Source organism: Schistocerca gregaria, chromosome 9, assembly GCF_023897955.1.
Source record: "Schistocerca gregaria isolate iqSchGreg1 chromosome 9, iqSchGreg1.2, whole genome shotgun sequence".
In the NCBI taxonomy this organism is placed as follows: domain Eukaryota; kingdom Metazoa; phylum Arthropoda; class Insecta; order Orthoptera; family Acrididae; genus Schistocerca; species Schistocerca gregaria.
This window is the reverse complement of record NC_064928.1, coordinates 132050031-132067869: the sequence shown is the minus strand read 5'-3', so window position 1 is coordinate 132067869 and position 17839 is coordinate 132050031. Positions and strand designations below refer to the sequence as shown.

Sequence of the window (17839 nt, the reverse complement as noted above, 5' to 3'; positions counted from 1 at the left end):
TTCAATCACCAGTTTTTTGCACCAATTGCGAAAACATTCTGTTGGCACTCACATACATAGGGAGAAATGATCATCACGACAAAATAAGAGAAATCAGGGCTCGCACAGAAAAATTTAAGTGCTCGTTTTTCCCGCGTGCCGTTCGAGAGTGGAACGGTAGAGAGACAGCTTGAAAGTGATTCATTTAACCCTCTTCCAGGCACTTTATTGGGAACAGCAGAGTAATCACGTAGATGTAGAAATGAGAACTTTTTCTCCAGGAGATGACGCAGTGCTGCAAGCTTCGCTTCTTGCAGTGTGGTGTAGCAGTGAGCGTCGCTGGCTGGCGAGCTGTCAGTAGTTGTTTATTATTTAGAATTTATCGTTTCGGAAGGTTTTCGAAACTTCATATGTTTGTGCTGTTTGCACATTCTGTAATATTCAGTATTTGTATAAACAGCAGCATTCTCCTTGCAGGAGGCTCTTATGTTCTGTCAGTACGTTTGTGTCCCTAATACAGGGTGTTTATAAATGAATATCTGGTTTTTAACGCTTTTATAATATTTTTACATGAAACTTGCAGTTACAAATGACATGTCAAATGAAAGAGCAGCTCAAACAGTTTATCCAAGAACCTTATAAATGTTCAGTGTGAGCACAATTTGTCACACGGAACAAGTATAAAGCCGAGTTCTCCCTAAGCGCCGAGTAGGCCGCAAGGGGCTTGCTTTGCATGGCGTCCACGTTCACCCGACCTTGCGCCATGAGATTGTTTCCTTAGGGGCTTCATCAAGGATCGTGTGTACGTGGCTCCGCTTCCAGCAGACCTCCCTGAATTAAGAAACCAGATTGACGCAGCTGTTGCTACGAGGGTCATTCCAAAAGAAATGCACACTATTTTTTAAAAATCCATCTTTTATTCTACATGTTTGAAAGTTTTACAGTGTGTAGATACATCCCTTAGGAACAATATTTCCATTTCTCCACATAATTTCCATCCTTCACAACTGCCTTACGCCATCTTGCAACCAGCGCTTGTATACCCGCACGGTAAAATTCTGGACCAAGCTGTTGGAGCCTCTGTTTGGCAGCGTGCACAAGGGAGTCATCATCTTCAAACCTTGTTCCATGAAGAGTGTGTTTCAGTTTCCCAAAGAGATGATAGTCACATGGAGCCAGGTCTGCACTGTAAGGCGGGTGTTTCAATGTTGTCCATCCGAGTTTTGTGATCGCTTCCATGGTTTTTTGACTAGCATGTGGCGGCGCATTGTCGTGCAACAGCAAAACATCCAGTATTTGGCGATGTGGTCGAAAACGACTCAGTTGAGCTTGAAGTTTATTCAGTGTCGTCACGTACGCATCAGAATTTATGGTGGTTCCACTTGGCACGATGTCCACAAGCAAGAGTCCTTCGGAATCGAAGAACACCGCAGCCATAACTTTTCCAGCAGAAGGTGTGGTTTTGAATTTTTTTCTTGGGTGAATTTGCATGATGCCACTCCATTGATTGCCTCTTCGTCTCTGGTGAAAAATGATGGAGCCACGTTTCATCGACTGTCACAATTCTTCCAAGAAATTCATCTCCACCATTCTCGCGTATTGTTCCAAAAGTTCGCCGCATATGAGCCACTGTCAACATCCTGGGAACCCACCTGGCACAAACCTTTTTTAACGTCAACACTTTCAGTATTCTGCAAACACTTCCTTCCCCTATCCCAAAGTAGCGTGACAATTCGTCCACTGTGATGTGTGTGTCAGCAATCACCAATTCCTTAACGTTTTGCACATTGTCTGGAGTGTGTGCAGTACCAGGCCTGTCGCTGTGAGGACAATCGCCAATATTGCCGTGCCCGCTTTCACCGCGTAACCTGCTTGCCCACCGACTAACTGTACTGCGATCGACAGCAGCATCTCCGTACACCTCTTTCAACCTCTTGTGGATGTTTCCCACTGTCTCGTTTCCACAGCACAGGAATTCTATGACAGCACGTTGCTGTATAGCAGCCATCTCGAAGACATGCCGTAATGGCGCCACTCACGGGAACAGGTTGAACTAAGTTTGAAGACAAGCAGGAATGAAGTATCAACTCACTGTAAAACTTTCACACATGCAGAATGATGACTGTATTTTTACAAAAATAGTGTGCATTTCTTTTGGAGTGACACTTGTACAATCACTGAAGACACACTTATCAACGTTTGGGAAGAACTCGGCTTTAGACTTTATGGACTTGATGTATGCCGTGTGACAAATGGTGCCCACATTGAACATTTATAAGGTTCTTGGTAAAATGATTTGAGTTGCTCTTTCATTTGACATATCATTTATAACTGTAAGTTTAATGTAATAAATATTATAAAGCATTAAAACTCCGATATTCATTTATAAACGCCCTCTATACCCCCGCCGGCGAAACATTGCACTTGACAGTTCGCTTTTTGTCTAGTTAGGTTGGCTATACTGTAATAGCGATGTTGCAACAGCAGCCTCTATACACACAGCAGACGATACAGTTTTCCGTCCCGTCTCGTAAATGCAAGCGATTGAGCAATTACAATGTATATAAAAACTCATTTTTAGTTGTACTACAATGACAGGAAGTAAACAACCGTATAACAATGCATGTAAAAGCATAACAATGCGCACCCTTTCGATAACGGAGCAAAGAAATACAAAAAACAAGCATCTGACGACTGGTACTTTAAAATCAATAATGTACGTAGTTTACAAAATAAATAATAACCGAGATTGCAATAAATAACCAATATTAGAATTTTTTCACTCACCAATTTACAGCGATAATGGCGAAATTCCATCCAGCTCGCCATCGTCACTGTTGTCCGATTCATCGCTAAAACCGTCTTCATCGTCGTCATCGGCAAGACAAATCATTATTTGTTCATGGCCACTGATAATGCCTTCTATTGTCTGTGCTGCTCGTATAAGCTTCTCGACGTGCTCTACTTTTTTTCTCCATGAGGCTGCATCCACAGTCACAAGAGCTTCACGCAACAGCTTTTCCACCTCTGTTATTGTTAAGGACTTCTTGTTGTTCCTTACATACATTTTTACGTCACTCCATACTAACTCAATAGGGTTGAAATGGCAGTGATATGGTGGCAGCCTTATTACAATATGACCCTGCTCCTTGGCAATTTCGTCTACTACGTATGTAGGTGTCGTAGGCTTATTTTCTTTAACAAGAGAATATAACAGAACCTTTGTCATACCCATATCTGCTGCAATATTTCGAGCCTGTAACCACTGCACCATAACTTCTTTCCGATCATTTGTAGTTGGGGCTTTGTTTTGTATCACCGAATGATATGGAGCATTGTCCATTACAATTGTTGTAGGGACAGGAAATTGTTTTAAAAGGTTCCTGAACCACTCAACAAATCGTGCGTGATCCATATCTTCGTGGTAATCACCAGTCTTTTTTGATCTAAAAACTAAAAATGCGTCAGGGACAAAACCACTGGAGGAGCCTGCATGGACCACAATTAATCTAGCTCCTCTTCCCGTCGGCTGATGGCTGCTACTGCTGGGTGTGTTATCCGTCCAACATTTACTGACAGCTTCCCCGGCATTAACCCACGTTTCGTCTAGCCAAATTATGGAATGAATGTCTCTGCCCACAATTTTGTGCAAGAAAATGCTACGAGCGGTAACAATATGTGCCCTCTCTAACAGTACTTTGCGATGTCTAGCGTTTTGTAACGGAAACCCATATTTTTTAGCACAATTTTTAGTGATGTTTTACCACCCCTGAAGAGTTCACTTTCTTTTAAAGAGATTAATAACTTAGCTACAGTCGGATACTCTTTTCTGCTATAGTAAGCATAAACATGCCTACGAACTGCATCAGTCTGGAAAGAATCTAAATCTGTGATAGGACTTCGCCGCTTTTTCTTCTTTCTCAGGGTTGATAAAAATGTATTATTTGATCCAGACAGCTCGGAATCATTACGGCTCACTTCAGTATCTTCCAAGTTTTGTAGTAATACTCCCTTACTTACTACCGTTCTTGCACTAATACCAAGAGTTTTCGACGTACGTTCCACCACTTTGTCGGCAGGAATTGATGGCTGTCCATGAATGCTTACGTAGTTTTTCTCCTGCTCGTAAAACTCACGAGTTCTGCGTAGCAACTCCAGTGCCTGGCTGTTTAGTGGCACCCCTCGACGCAAAGGATTGTCACTAGGTGAACGAAGTCTTTTCGGTGGCATTTTCCAAGTACGTAAACTCACAACGTAACAAAAGTCACAACGATATAGCACACAGTACAACGAAAACACGCGGTAAACACACAACTCACGTTGTATACACACGCACTAAACAAAGCCGGCAACGAGGGAACTTTGACGTCACAGCACGTGAGTAACAGCAGTGCTCACTGCGCTGTGATTGGCTGGCGCCCCACGCTGAACGCCTAGCGCCTATCGTTCTTCACTTGTTACTCTGTTACGCTGCCAACTTCATACGCAAACGTCAAGTGCAATGTTTCAGCGGCACGGGTATAAATGTCCTTTCAGTTACAAGTGTTATACTAAATCGACGACCCCGCTTTCTAATTTGGAGTTAATTGCGGTCACGATGTGACAATATAACTTCATTCACCTACAGTAATTTGCGATCAAAGTGAACTACTGTAAACTCTTAACCATATCAACAGCAACGTGACAGACAGATGAACAAAATATTGATATGAAAGTGTCGTAAATATTTCTGAAGCTGTCCGTCTTAGGCACGACACTTCATGTGAGTATGAAAACAGGGCTACAGGAAACCTGAGAGGAAGAAATAGCATAAATTTGAAATGTGACATTTAGAAACGATATTAAAATAACGTGTCAGATCAGACACAAAATAAAATCACTAAAAAAAATCCTATATGTGTCATCACGGTACTCTTAGATTATTAAATGAGCAAACTTCTTTCCATCGACACCATTACATTTTTAATTCGAACGATCCGCAGAAAGATCCCCTACTTGCACAGAAACAGGTCTGGTTTATGGTGGCTACCTCTGTGTGAAGTATTTCAGACTACTCTAGTCACGCATTTCTTATGCCTACCACATACCAAGAATAACAATTAGTTATCCTCTCAAACTGAGACTTGACGATTGCTATCAATTTTGTATCTACAAATATGTGAACTTAGAGTCAGGAACGGCGCTTCTGGATGTCCTGCCAAGCATGAAACTCACAACCAGTACACCAGAGCTAAGAGCTAAGACACCTCAAGGCATATGCTAGCAAGAATTTTAAAGTTGAGAAGTAGATGCTCTTAAGGTTGTTTCATAAATTGCCCCTGTATATCGGGCAAATGGCATTAAGGCTGAAAAACAAGCAAAAACTGTGTAACTGGCTATCAGATAACTTGTGTTGCAAATAAAAGAATGACATAGGCCTAATACGCGTAACATTAACTTTATGTTTCAGGTCATAGTTACACTTGCATTCCATTATTTTAAAGTAATTATTATAAAGTTAATTTCATTGTAACTGAACTATTATCATCTTGCAAGGAAGTTTAGGGAAAGTAGCTTGAAGGAAGGCAAAAACCACCCAGAACAAGGTGGTGTGTGGACGGCAACAATGAATGCAGCTGTGGGAACAGGTCTGAGAAGAACAGTAAGTACTTCCTGGGGTGCTGGGAATTGCTACTCTCGTGTGTCACATTATCTGAGGTTTTATTTACGACTGGCAATCTGTGCATCCCTCTTGATGAGACTGATATAGCAGAAACTTTATTCTGAGGTTTGCATTTCTTTCCACTCTTTTCTCCTGTAATGGTCTGCAAATTCCAGAATATTTTGAATAGCGCAAGAGAAGTTATGTAGATATTACACTAAGCCATTTTTTCGTTAGACACAGTAAGCAAGCATAAGCAATAGCAGAAAAGATGGATGCTACAGTCAACAGTACACAGGTTACTACACTCATTGTAAAATGTTTTCTCACTTTGTATGCGAGTAAAATGAGGATTCAGCGCTTTAGATGAAGAAAAACCCTGATTATTATACTTATCCCCTACTATGTGTATATAAAAATATATGTTAATAAGGTGTGAACGCTGTATATGTTTTAGAGATATCGTTAATTTTATTGTTGACTGCTCCCAAATATTTTTATTGTGATTACAAACGCAAAAGCTTATGACTGCAACAGAGGGGTCGTTTGGGTTACATTTCCGCCGGGCATACTTTCCCCTCAAGCAAGTTAAAGAGGTAATAAGTTCCGCCATATTTCTAAACAGTAATATAATTGTCAATAGAATATTTACCATTGACATCAATATACACATAAGATTTCACTATAGAATGTTGGGAAGCTGCAAATCATTTTGAACTAAAAAGAAGGTTATATAAGAACAGCAGGTATACTGTGCAAGAATTGAGAAATCCAAAAATAGATTCAGTAAGAATATTACTAAACTGCACACTTCTCTAACAGTTCACCATTTACATGTGGCTGCACTTGTTAATCCCAAGCATGCTTGTAATTTGTAAACACTAACAGTACTCTACTCACCAGGGTAGTCAATATACGCTGCCAACATGCGCTCAGGGCTATCCCATGCAGCATGCAGGTCTCTTCGTCAGCACCTTACCGGCACAGTGCTGCCAATCTGAAGCGACAGTGTAGCCGCGGAAACAGCCACAGCGCACTCTGCCCGCACTCCCTATTTCGGCAGTCGTGTGGTGGCACACCTGTGAGCAGGCATGACACATGTGCTCTACCTCCAGCAGGCTAGATGGCTCTGCTTTATCTCCAGCAGCCATTCTCCTAGCGCTCACTTCTTCAGTGGTGGTGCTACCAATCTCAGAGCTTTTCCTGTCATCAATACTTGGCTCGCCAACTGATTCCAGAGGTATAGAATGACCGAATTTATCAGTCCTCACATTTTGTTCATCTTTCACGCCACCTCTGTAGTTGTAATAGGCTGATGATGTGCTTGTTTCATTCCTACCTATGGCATTAATCTTTCTGGATCCAATTTCATCGACTATGCCATTTCTGTCTTGCATTTTATCTTCTGTTACAGCTCCAAAGTGACTGACAATTTTTGCTTTTGAACTGTCTATCCTGTCAACAGCGCGTTCGAGCCTTCCAGTATTAAATTCTCTGAGATTTGCACCTACATCCCTCTGGAATGGAACTTCTGAAACAGAGGAACTACCATTATAGCTGAGAAGCAATTGTGCATTACGTTTTCTTGCACTGACATCTTCAAGTCTTTGACTGCTTTCTGGTGATTTCTCAAAACTCAAGGTAGGTGTGCTGTTTATAGCATACCCTTTCTCATAACCACCAATATGTCCCTCAGGAAGGAGTATGACTGTTTTTGATTTCACTGCCTCATAATTTCCATCACCTTCCTGGAAATGTATATAGCTGTCTGGATTTTTCTGACTGGCCACTGCAATCTTGTTGCCTTTATCAATAAGATCTTCATGTACATTTTTCACAGGAGATAAGTCATTAGGCAAAAAAGACTCTACTGAGCGCCTCACATGTTCTGTCCGATCACTGTCACTCCAACTTGTTTCGAGGCCAGATAATGGCAAAGCCAAAGGTGTTGGTGCATATTCACTGTCACCATCAAAGAATAATGCTTCCTCTGTGGTATGAGGATTGGATGACAAAGTAACAAATACTTTAGACACATCATGCAAAGGCAATGACCTGTCGCTATTGTCAAACACGTTATCCACACTGTCGTTTTGGCTGGTGGTAAGACTGGTCACACTAATTCCACCATTGGCAGATTTCATCCCAGCATTATCATTCTGTCTTTCCTGAATTTTAGTTGTGAATTTTTCTTTGTTTGTATCCTGGTGTTTTGCACTTTTTGATGAGAGTAAGTAAGTATAAGAACCTTGTTTTCTGGGATAACTAATGTTTGTAATTGATACATTTGTAACTGATGTATAAGTCCACTGCAACTGCTTATTGCTTCCTACAGCACTCTGACTCAGATCCTCCTCAGACAGAACCTGATGTTTTTGATTAGGTCTTTCTGAAGCGCTTGAATGTGATAAGTTATTGCAACATAATGATCTAGTACCAGAAGATAAATTCTCTTTGCTATTAGCAAGAGAAACTTCTCCCATAGCTGTGTCTCGGGACAATTCTTCATTTGACTGTTTGAGTCTATCAACATGAGGTACCGTAGTACTGAGAATACTCTCCCTTTCCCCATTCAACGGACTGTTAGGTGTAGCAGATCCTACACTTGGTGTGTTAGTAGAATGTTGATTCACTACATGATCTGTTACTTGTAAAGTAGATTCAGTAGCAGTCACAGGTGAAGAAAACAAGCGACTTTTCAAAGTTGATTTCATTGCGATATAGCTGTTAAGTGAAACGCTACTTCCACTATGCCACGATGGTGGCTTCGTTGTTTGCAAAATATGAGCTATAAGTGGTCTAATCCTATGAAGGTTATGGACTGGCACATGATGCTGTATTCCTTGCTTGAAATCATATTTCTCCTGTACAGTCTTATAAAGACTGACACGATTATTTTGTACTTGTGGTTCATACTGTACTGTTGGATTAAACATTACTTGTTCAGTGTTTGTTAGATGTGACTCAATCAAAGAAGTTCCTTGGATCCTGCCTGGAGTTGCACTTCTTCCTGAAGCGTAGAAAACATCATCAGTCCTGCAACAAAAGAAAATGTCAAAATATCATTAATTTATGCTTTATATACATCATAACAATTTAAAAGTCAATAACTTCCTTCCTATTATGAGTGACTATTTTCGCTTCTCATACTCATTAACTAACTAAAATTAATTTATCCGGACTACATGAAGAAAAAGTACTCAAGATTCGGTGTCTATTGCCAAAAGGCAGTACAGCTACAGAACTGGAATTCAATCAAAATTTATCCTGCTGGTAAAGGGGCTATTATTTCATAAACCAAATGCTGTAACATACATTTTGAGAACACAATGGTGCATCATAATGCATACTGGCAAACTGCAGTTGTCCCACTAAATTTTTAATCACATATGCACAGAAAATTACAGCTCATGGACTAGCACAAAAGACATACCATTCAAACAATTAAAATGCAAATGCTACTGCTGGGATCAAACAAATTCTACAGCAGATGCAATGCGGCCACTGCATGAGAAAGATTCTCTGCCTGTAACTGAAACAAATATGCTACACTCGGATTTTAAAACCTCAACAACAGTGACTGCATTGTCTACCATCCAACCACCAAGTAGCACTAACATTTTTCTCAATCCCTCTGCTCTGCTCACTACAGTACATGTATGTATTCTCAAACTGAGCCAAAGTACTGCATAACATTACAGTTCCACCTGTAGGGTGTAACACACACCAGGCAAGACTGTCCTCTATGTGACTGCCCTAACACATCAGGCACCTTAAAAGTGTCAATAAACTCATTGCCTATTACTATCAACAGCAGCCATGTTCAAAATGGATCAAACATGTATCTAATAATCAACATAACACAACACATCCAAAGTGCAATCTTGGCAGTGCTATCTAAATGAGTTGACTAGAACGCCTGCCTCAAACACATTCATTAACACTCAGTGTACTATCCTATTCTCCTTCAATAATATATGTGGCAGAAATTCCGCTAAACAACATACATCAATTAACAATGCACTTGAGAATCACTAGCATGCTATGGAGGAGGACTTGCCACTACACAGAGCAACAGTTCAGTGGTCCAAAAATGGTGTTAGTATACCCCCATAGTGTTTTTTTCTTTATTGTGATTTTAATACCCGTATAAAAATAGGTAGGCTGGCAGCAGCACAATATGCCACTCTCAGCCAAAGATATTACAATGGTAAAACAGAGAAGACACATGAGTTGGAACAAAATGGCAGGTAAAAAAACAGTAGACACATGAACATAAAAAATGAAGCCGTTCACACTCGAACAATCCAGTCTACAAACTGTTGACACAATGCACAAACACTGAAGATGTCGATGGCACTGGTGAACGATGGAGTGTGACGGTGAACACTGAACACCAAACATGACACACAAGAGACACTAATGGTGACAATCTCCGGCACACGAACGTCTATGTAGCATGTGCGAGTCCAGTGACCTGCCAAAAGGGGAAGAAGGGTGAGGGGGGGGGGCAGGGGAGAACAAAGATGCCAATGGCTAAGGAGATGGGAGGAGTAGAGGAACAAGGGAGGGGAAACATGGGGGAGGAGTGGGGAAAATGGAGGAGGGAGGGAAGGGGGGACAGAAGGGAGGGAGGGAGCCTAAAGGAGCAAACACAGGAAGAGGGAGGGAGGTTCAAAGTTGGTAGGAGGGGTAGATGGAGGGGAGGAGGGCATCATTAGGGAAGGAGAGATGGCAGTAGCCACCTTGAGAGAGGGTAAGGAGGGTGGAGAGATGGAGTCCGGGTGGGACATGGGAATATAGGTTCGGAAGTGGGTGAGGGTGGGAGAGGATGGGGGAGACAAGCAGGTGAGGAGGATCGAGTTTTTGGGAGGTGTACAGGATCCGTATCCATTCAAGGAAAAGGAGAAGGTGGGGGAACGGAATGAGATCGTACAGGATCCACATGGGGGAGGGGAGACGGATGCGATAGGCGAGGTGGAGAGCATGGCGTTCAAGGATCTGAAGGGATTCGTAAAAGGTAGGGGAGGCGGAGTTCCAGGCAGGACGGGCATAACAGAGGATAGGGCTGATGAGGGATTTATGGGTGTGGAGGATGGTGGAGGGGTCCAGAGCCCACGTACGGCCGGAAAGGAGCTTGAGGAGATGGGAGCGTGCCTTGGCTTGGATTGTCCAGAGATGGGGCGTCGAGGAGAGGCAAAGGTCGAGGGTGACGCCAAGGTACTTAAGGGTGGGGGTAAGGCGATAGGACGGCCATAGATGGTGAGATAGAAATCAAGGAGGCGGATGGAAGGGGTGCTTTTGCCTACAATGATCGCCTAGGATTTGGAGGGAGTGACCTCGAGCAACCACTGGTTGCACCAAGTGGTGAATCGGTCAAGATGGAATTGGAGAAGGTGTTGGGAGAGCTGCAGGGTTGGGGCAAGGGCAAGGAAGGCGGTGTCATCGGCAAACTGGAGAAGGTGGACGGGGGTGACGGCGGCAGCATGTCCGCCGTATACAAAAGATACAGAAGGAGGGAGAGAACGGAGCCATGGGGCACACCGGCGGAGGGAAAAAAGGTGTAGGAATCTGTGTTATGAATGGTGACGCAGGAAGGATGGCGGGAGAGAAAGGAGCCGATCAAACGGACGTAATTAATGGGAAGGGCGAAGGTTTGGAGCTTGAAGAGGAGACCGGAATGCGATACGCGGTCATAAGCATCTTCGAGGTACTGGAAGAGGAAGATTGCAGAGGAGAGGACATCAATGGTCCACAAACAGTGTAGGGATTCATACTAGCACAACAGCTTACCCAATTTGAGGATGTTTTCCACTAGCTTCCAAACACTGTATACAATCCCTGAGCGAACACAGCCTAACTGGTGCGCACAGTCCCTCACAACCATCAGCCAAACTCTTACACAGCTGCACACCGTGTTTACAGACAAACACACCCTCAAACATTGATTTCATTAGACTTACACCCCCTTAGGAGCTACTAAAAATTGCCACAGAGGTGGTATTTCACATCTCTATGGCGGGGTATTGGTAAAAGTTTTCAACTAGCAATAATCGCACCTCAGTTACACTTCATTGGTTACGATATTGCCACTGCGCAAAGGTAAACAACCTTGCACCTGGAGCTACTATTTATACCTGACGCCTGACGCAAGCACCTACGGGTACTCATATCACTTCTTATCTATCAGTATCTGCCAACACTGCACAAGTCGCCTGCTGCACACAAATACAGAAATACACTCGAAAACATATGAAACACACAGTTCCCAGACGCTAACTGGTTGTTTTTCGCTCCTTCTGTCTAATCCTTCCTTGCCTAGCTACCTTCAGCCATCTTGGCGCTGTAAACTGCACAGTAGTTCTCCCACTGGCTGACAGGGGCGCTTCTGCGCGCTCGCTTCTCTTAGCCCCACACTGACAAAAGTCGTACTACCTCACCTAGTAAACACAGCTACCCCCACTACAATTTCGGATTCCATTTTTTTACTTTACGACTGCTGGCTAATATTGGACACCAAGCAAACTAACAACTTAATAAACTTCACATTCCTAAGCAATAGGGTGTGTCGTGTATTTCGCTCTTGTATGTAATTCTTCTCGTTTCTTGTGCAAAGACTGATGACTGTTCGCAGATGAAAACTTGGCCTAAGGGATTAGACACCTTGCAACCACAATGAAATGACATTTGCAAATTCGCTTAAGTCATTGAAATGTGTCTTCTCGCCAGTTAAGCACCCTCTTCAGTCAGTGCAATGCTTCATAATTATGGAAACCTATAATGTAGCATTAAACATACAAACTTCTTCCATATGGTGCCAAATACACCTGCAGAAAAATATAGTCTTGCGCTCATCTACCATTGATTATGTTCTCTCCCAAAGAAAAAAAATCATAAAAAACTATCTGGCTCCCTACCCTGCCTCATTGACCCAATCTTGCATATTGCGTGACAAGTGAAAATATGTGATTGTATGCTAAAAAGGAATCTTCAGTGCCAACCACCGATAACAGATACAAACAATACGAGACATTTTTCTATGGCACCCACCTTGTAATATAGTGGGCAGCTAATTCTGCCCACCTTACATACAGGGAACAGTCACACCCACAAATGGTGAGATGCAAAGAGAAAAGGTGCCATCAGAAGCAAACTGCCCTTGACCAGAAAAAATGTATGCCTTCTGCTAGAATTCTCACCAATGTCTATTATACCACTGCATTTTTTAATGCTTTCATTGGTTTATATTCAGTGACACGGTTACTAATCCTACCCCACAAGCCAACGAGAGACCTTTCTTTTCAGTACGCCACATGGTGTAACATACATTCTCATGGCAAAACGGACCATCATTAAGCACCAACTATTACACTGAAGCCTCTGTCACACATGCACAGCAAATCCACAGTCCAAGGAATACTATGACACACACACTAATTTCACTGATGGAAATGAAAACACCATGCCTTGAGTGGACCAATTCTGCACTGCATGAGAAACATGTTCTACCTGTTACTGAAACAAGTATGCTACATATGCAATCACAATACCTCACTCAACACCACAGACTGCATTTGCTGCTATCCAACCACCTACTAGCACTAACTCTTCTGTCAGTCCATCTGCTCTGCACACTACAATAACAGGAAATGTATGTATTCTCAAAGTGAACCAAACTCTTGCATGACATTACAGTTACACTTGTGAGATGTACCACACACCAGGCAAGACTGTCATCTATGTGACTGCCCATACACATCAGCCACCTTAAATGTGTAAACAAATTCATTTCCTACTGCTATCAACAGCAATCCATAGAGATCAGTGGTAATTATCAAGCTGTACACACATCCATATTCATAAAAGACAAACATGTATCTAATGACCATCACAACACAAAACAACAAAAGTACAATGCGGGCGCTGCTATATAACCAAGATAACCTCCCACACTTTCATCAACACTCTGTGTACTGCCCTAGTCTCCTTCAATAATTTCTGGCAGAGAATAGCCAAACACAACATACATCAGTAAACATTGCACTTGAGTACCACTTGCATCCCTCTAGACAGAACAGCACTTCAATGGTCCACAAATGGTGTAGGGATTCACACTAGCACAACAGCTTACCCAATTCGAGGATGTTTTCCACTAGCTTCCAAACACTGTATACAATCCCTGAGCGAACACAGCCTAACTGGTGCGCACAGTCCCTCACAACCATCAGCCAAACTCTTACACAGCTGCACACCGTGTTTACAGACAAACACACCTTCAAACATTGTTTTCATTAGACTTACACCCACTTAGGAGCTACTAAAAATTGCCACAGAGGTGGTATTTCACATCTCTATGGCGGGGTATTGGTAAAAGTTTTCAACTAGCAATAATCGCACCTCAGTTACACTTCATTGGTTACGATATTGCCACTGCGCAAAGGTAAACAACCTTGCACCTGGAGCTACTATTTATACCTGACGCCTGACGCAAGCACCTACGTCACTCATATCACTTATCTATCAGTATCTGCCAACACTGCACAAGTCGCCTGCTGCACACAAATACAGAAATACACTCGAAAACATATGAAACACACAGTTCCCAGACGCGAACTGTTTGTTTTTCGCTCCTTCTGTCTAATCCTTCCTTGCCTAGCTACCTTCCGCCATCTTGGCGCTGTAAACTGCACAGTAGTTCTCCCACTGGCCGACAGGGGCGCTTCTGCGCGCTCGCTTCTCTTAGCCCCACACTGACAAAAGTCGTACTACCTCATCTAGTAAACACAGCTACCCCCACTACAATTTCGGATTCCATTTTTTTACTTTACGACTACTGGCTAATATTGGACACCAAGCAAACTAACAACTTAATAAACTTCACATTCCTAAGCAATAGGGTGTGTCTTGTATTTCGCTCTTGTATGTAATTCTTCTCATTCCTTGTGCAAAGACTGATGACTGTTCGCAGATGAAAACTTGGCCTAAGGGATTAGACACCTTGCAACCACAATGAAATGACATTTGCAAATTCGCTTAAGTCATTGAAATGTGTCTTCTCGCCAGTTAAGCACCCTCTTCAGTCAGTGCAATGCTTCATAATTATGGAAACCTATAATGTAGCATTAAACATACAAACTTCTTCCATATGGTGCCAAATACACCTGCAGAAAAATATAGTCTTGCGCTCATCTACCATTGATTATGTTCTCTCCCAAAGAAAAAAAATCATAAAAAACTATCTGGCTCCCTACCCTGCCTCATTGACCCAATCTTGCATATTGCGTGACAAGTGAAAATATGTGATTGTATGCTAAAAAGGAATCTTCAGTGCCAACCACCGATAACAGATACAAACAATACGAGACATTTTTCTATGGCACCCACCTTGTAATATAGTGGGCAGCTAATTCTGCCCACCTTACATACAGGGAACAGTCACACCCACAAATGGTGAGATGCAAAGAGAAAAGGTGCCATCAGAAGCAAACTGCCCTTGATCAGAAAAAATGTATGCCTTCTGCTAGAATTCTCACCAATGTCTATTATACCACTGCATTTTTTAATGCTTTCATTGGTTTATATTCAGTGACACGGTTACTAATCCTACCCCACAAGCCAACGAGAGACCTTTCTTTTCAGTAAACCACATGGTGTAACATACATTCTCATGGCAAAACGGACCATCATTAAGCACCAACTATTACACTGAAGCCTCTGTCACACATGCACAGCAAATCCACAGTCCAAGGAATACTATGACACACACACTAATTTCACTGATGGAAATGAAAACACCATGCCTTGAGTGGACCAATTCTGCACTGCATGAGAAACATGCTCTACCTGTTACTGAAACAAGTATGCTACATATGCAATCACAATACCTCACTCAACACCACAGACTGCATTTGCTGCTATCCAACCACCTACTAGCACTAACTCTTCTGTCAGTCCATCTGCTCTGCACACTACAGGAACAGGAAATGTATGTATTCTCAAAGTGAACCAAACTCTTGCATGACATTACAGTTACACTTGTGAGGTGTACCACACATCAGGCAAGACTGTCATCTATGTGACTGTTTACACATTTAAGGTGGCTGATGTGTATGGGCAAATTCATTTCCTACTGCTATCAACAGCAATCCATAGAGATCAGTGGTAATTATCAAGCTGTACACACATCCATATTCATAAAAAACAAACATGTATCTAATGACCATCACAACACAAAACAACAAAAGTACAATGCGGGCGCTGCTATATAACCAAGATAACCTCCCACACTTTCATCAACACTCTGTGTACTGCCCTAGTCTCCTTCAATAATTTCTGGCAGAGAATAGCCAAACACAACATACATCAGTAAACATTGCACTTGAGTACCACTTGCATCCCTCTAGACAGAACAGCACTTCAATGGTCCACAAATGGTGTAGGGATTCACACTAGCACAACAGCTTACCCAATTCGAGGATGTTTTCCACTAGCTTCCAAACACTGTATACAATCCCTGAGCGAACACAGCCTAACTGGTGCGCACAGTCCCTCACAACCATCAGCCAAACTGTTACACAGCTGCACACCGTGTTTACAGACAAACACACCTTCAAACATTGTTTTCATTAGACTTACACCCCCTTAGGAGCTACTAAAAATTGCCACAGAGGTGGTATTTCACATCTCTATGGCGGGGTATTGGTAAAAGTTTTCAACTAGCAATAATCGCACCTCAGTTACACTTCATTGGTTACGATATTGCCACTGCGCAAAGGTAAACAACCTTGCACCTGGAGCTACTATTTATACCTGACGCCTGACGCAAGCACCTACGGGTACTCATATCACTTCTTATCTATCAGTATCTGCCAACACTGCACATGCCGCCTGCTGCACACAAATGCACTCGAAAACGTATGAAACACACAGTTCCCAGACGCTAACTGGTTGTTTTTCGCTCCTTCTGTCTAATCCTTCCTTGCCTAGCTACCTTCCGCCATCTTGGCGCTGTAAACTGCACAGTAGTTCTCCCACTGGCCGACAGGGGCGCTTCTGCGCGCTCGCTTCTCTTAGCCCCACACTGACAAAAGTCGTACTACCTCATCTAGTAAACACAGCTACCCCCACTACAATTTCGGATTCCATTTTTTTACTTTACGACTGCTGGCTAATATTGGACACCAAGCAAACTAACAACTTAATAAACTTCACATTCTTAAGCAATAGGGTGTGTCGTGTATTTCGCTCTTGTATGTAATTCTTCTCGTTTCTTGTGCAAAGACTGATGACTGTTCGCAGATGAAAACTTGGCTTAAGGGATTAGACACCTTGCAACCACAATGAAATGACATTTGCAAATTCGCTTAAGTCATTGAAATGTGTCTTCTCGTCAGTTAAGCACCCTCTTCAGTCAGTGCAATGCTTCATAATTATGGAAACCTATAATGTAGCATTAAACATACAAACTTCTTCCATATGGTGCCAAATACACCTGCAGAAAAATATAGTCTTGCGCTCATCTACCATTGATTATGTTCTCTCCCAAAGAAAAAAAATCATAAAAAACTATCTGGCTCCCTACCCTGCCTCATTGACCCAATCTTGCATATTGCGTGACAAGTGAAAATATGTGATTGTATGCTAAAAAGGAATCTTCAGTGCCAACCACCGATAACAGATACAAACAATACGAGACATTTTTCTATGGCACCCACCTTGTAATATAGTGGGCAGCTAATTCTGCCCACCTTACATACAGGGAACAGTCACACCCACAAATGGTGAGATGCAAAGAGAAAAGGTGCCATCAGAAGCAAACTGCCCTTGATCAGAAAAAATGTATGCCTTCTGCTAGAATTCTCACCAATGTCTATTATACCACTGCATTTTTTAATGCTTTCATTGGTTTATATTCAGTGACACGGTTACTAATCCTACCCCACAAGCCAACGAGAGACCTTTCTTTTCAGTACGCCACATGGTGTAACATACATTCTCATGGCAAAACGGACCATCATTAAGCACCAACTATTACACTGAAGCCTCTGTCACACATGCACAGCAAATCCACAATCCAAGGAATACTATGACACACACACTAATTTCACTGATGGAAATGAAAACACCATGCCTTGAGTGGACCAATTCTGCACTGCATGAGAAACATGCTCTACCTGTTACTGAAACAAGTATGCTACATATGCAATCACAATACCTCAC

At 42.4% G+C, this 17839-nt stretch overlaps 1 protein-coding gene and 3 non-coding genes across 5 annotated transcripts in view; all 4 read right to left on the bottom strand.

Moving 5' to 3' along the window:
- The window catches only part of LOC126291900 (uncharacterized), a 388268-nt gene that overhangs the window by 131919 nt on the left and 238510 nt on the right, over nucleotides 1-17839 (bottom strand). For both annotated transcript variants that reach the window (XM_049985628.1, XM_049985629.1), the window contains exon 3: nucleotides 6521-8656. In XM_049985628.1, coding sequence (XP_049841585.1) covers nucleotides 6521-6548 — 28 coding nt within the window. In that variant the 5' untranslated portion in view covers nucleotides 6549-8656. The remainder of the gene's footprint in view (nucleotides 1-6520; nucleotides 8657-17839) is intronic.
- On the bottom strand, nucleotides 11585-11724 carry LOC126292473 (U4 spliceosomal RNA). The gene has a single exon (XR_007552208.1). It is a non-coding gene; the product is annotated as a U4 spliceosomal RNA (small nuclear RNA).
- Nucleotides 13923-14062, bottom strand: LOC126292482 (U4 spliceosomal RNA). The gene has a single exon (XR_007552217.1). It is a non-coding gene; the product is annotated as a U4 spliceosomal RNA (small nuclear RNA).
- On the bottom strand, nucleotides 16257-16396 carry LOC126292472 (U4 spliceosomal RNA). The gene has a single exon (XR_007552207.1). It is a non-coding gene; the product is annotated as a U4 spliceosomal RNA (small nuclear RNA).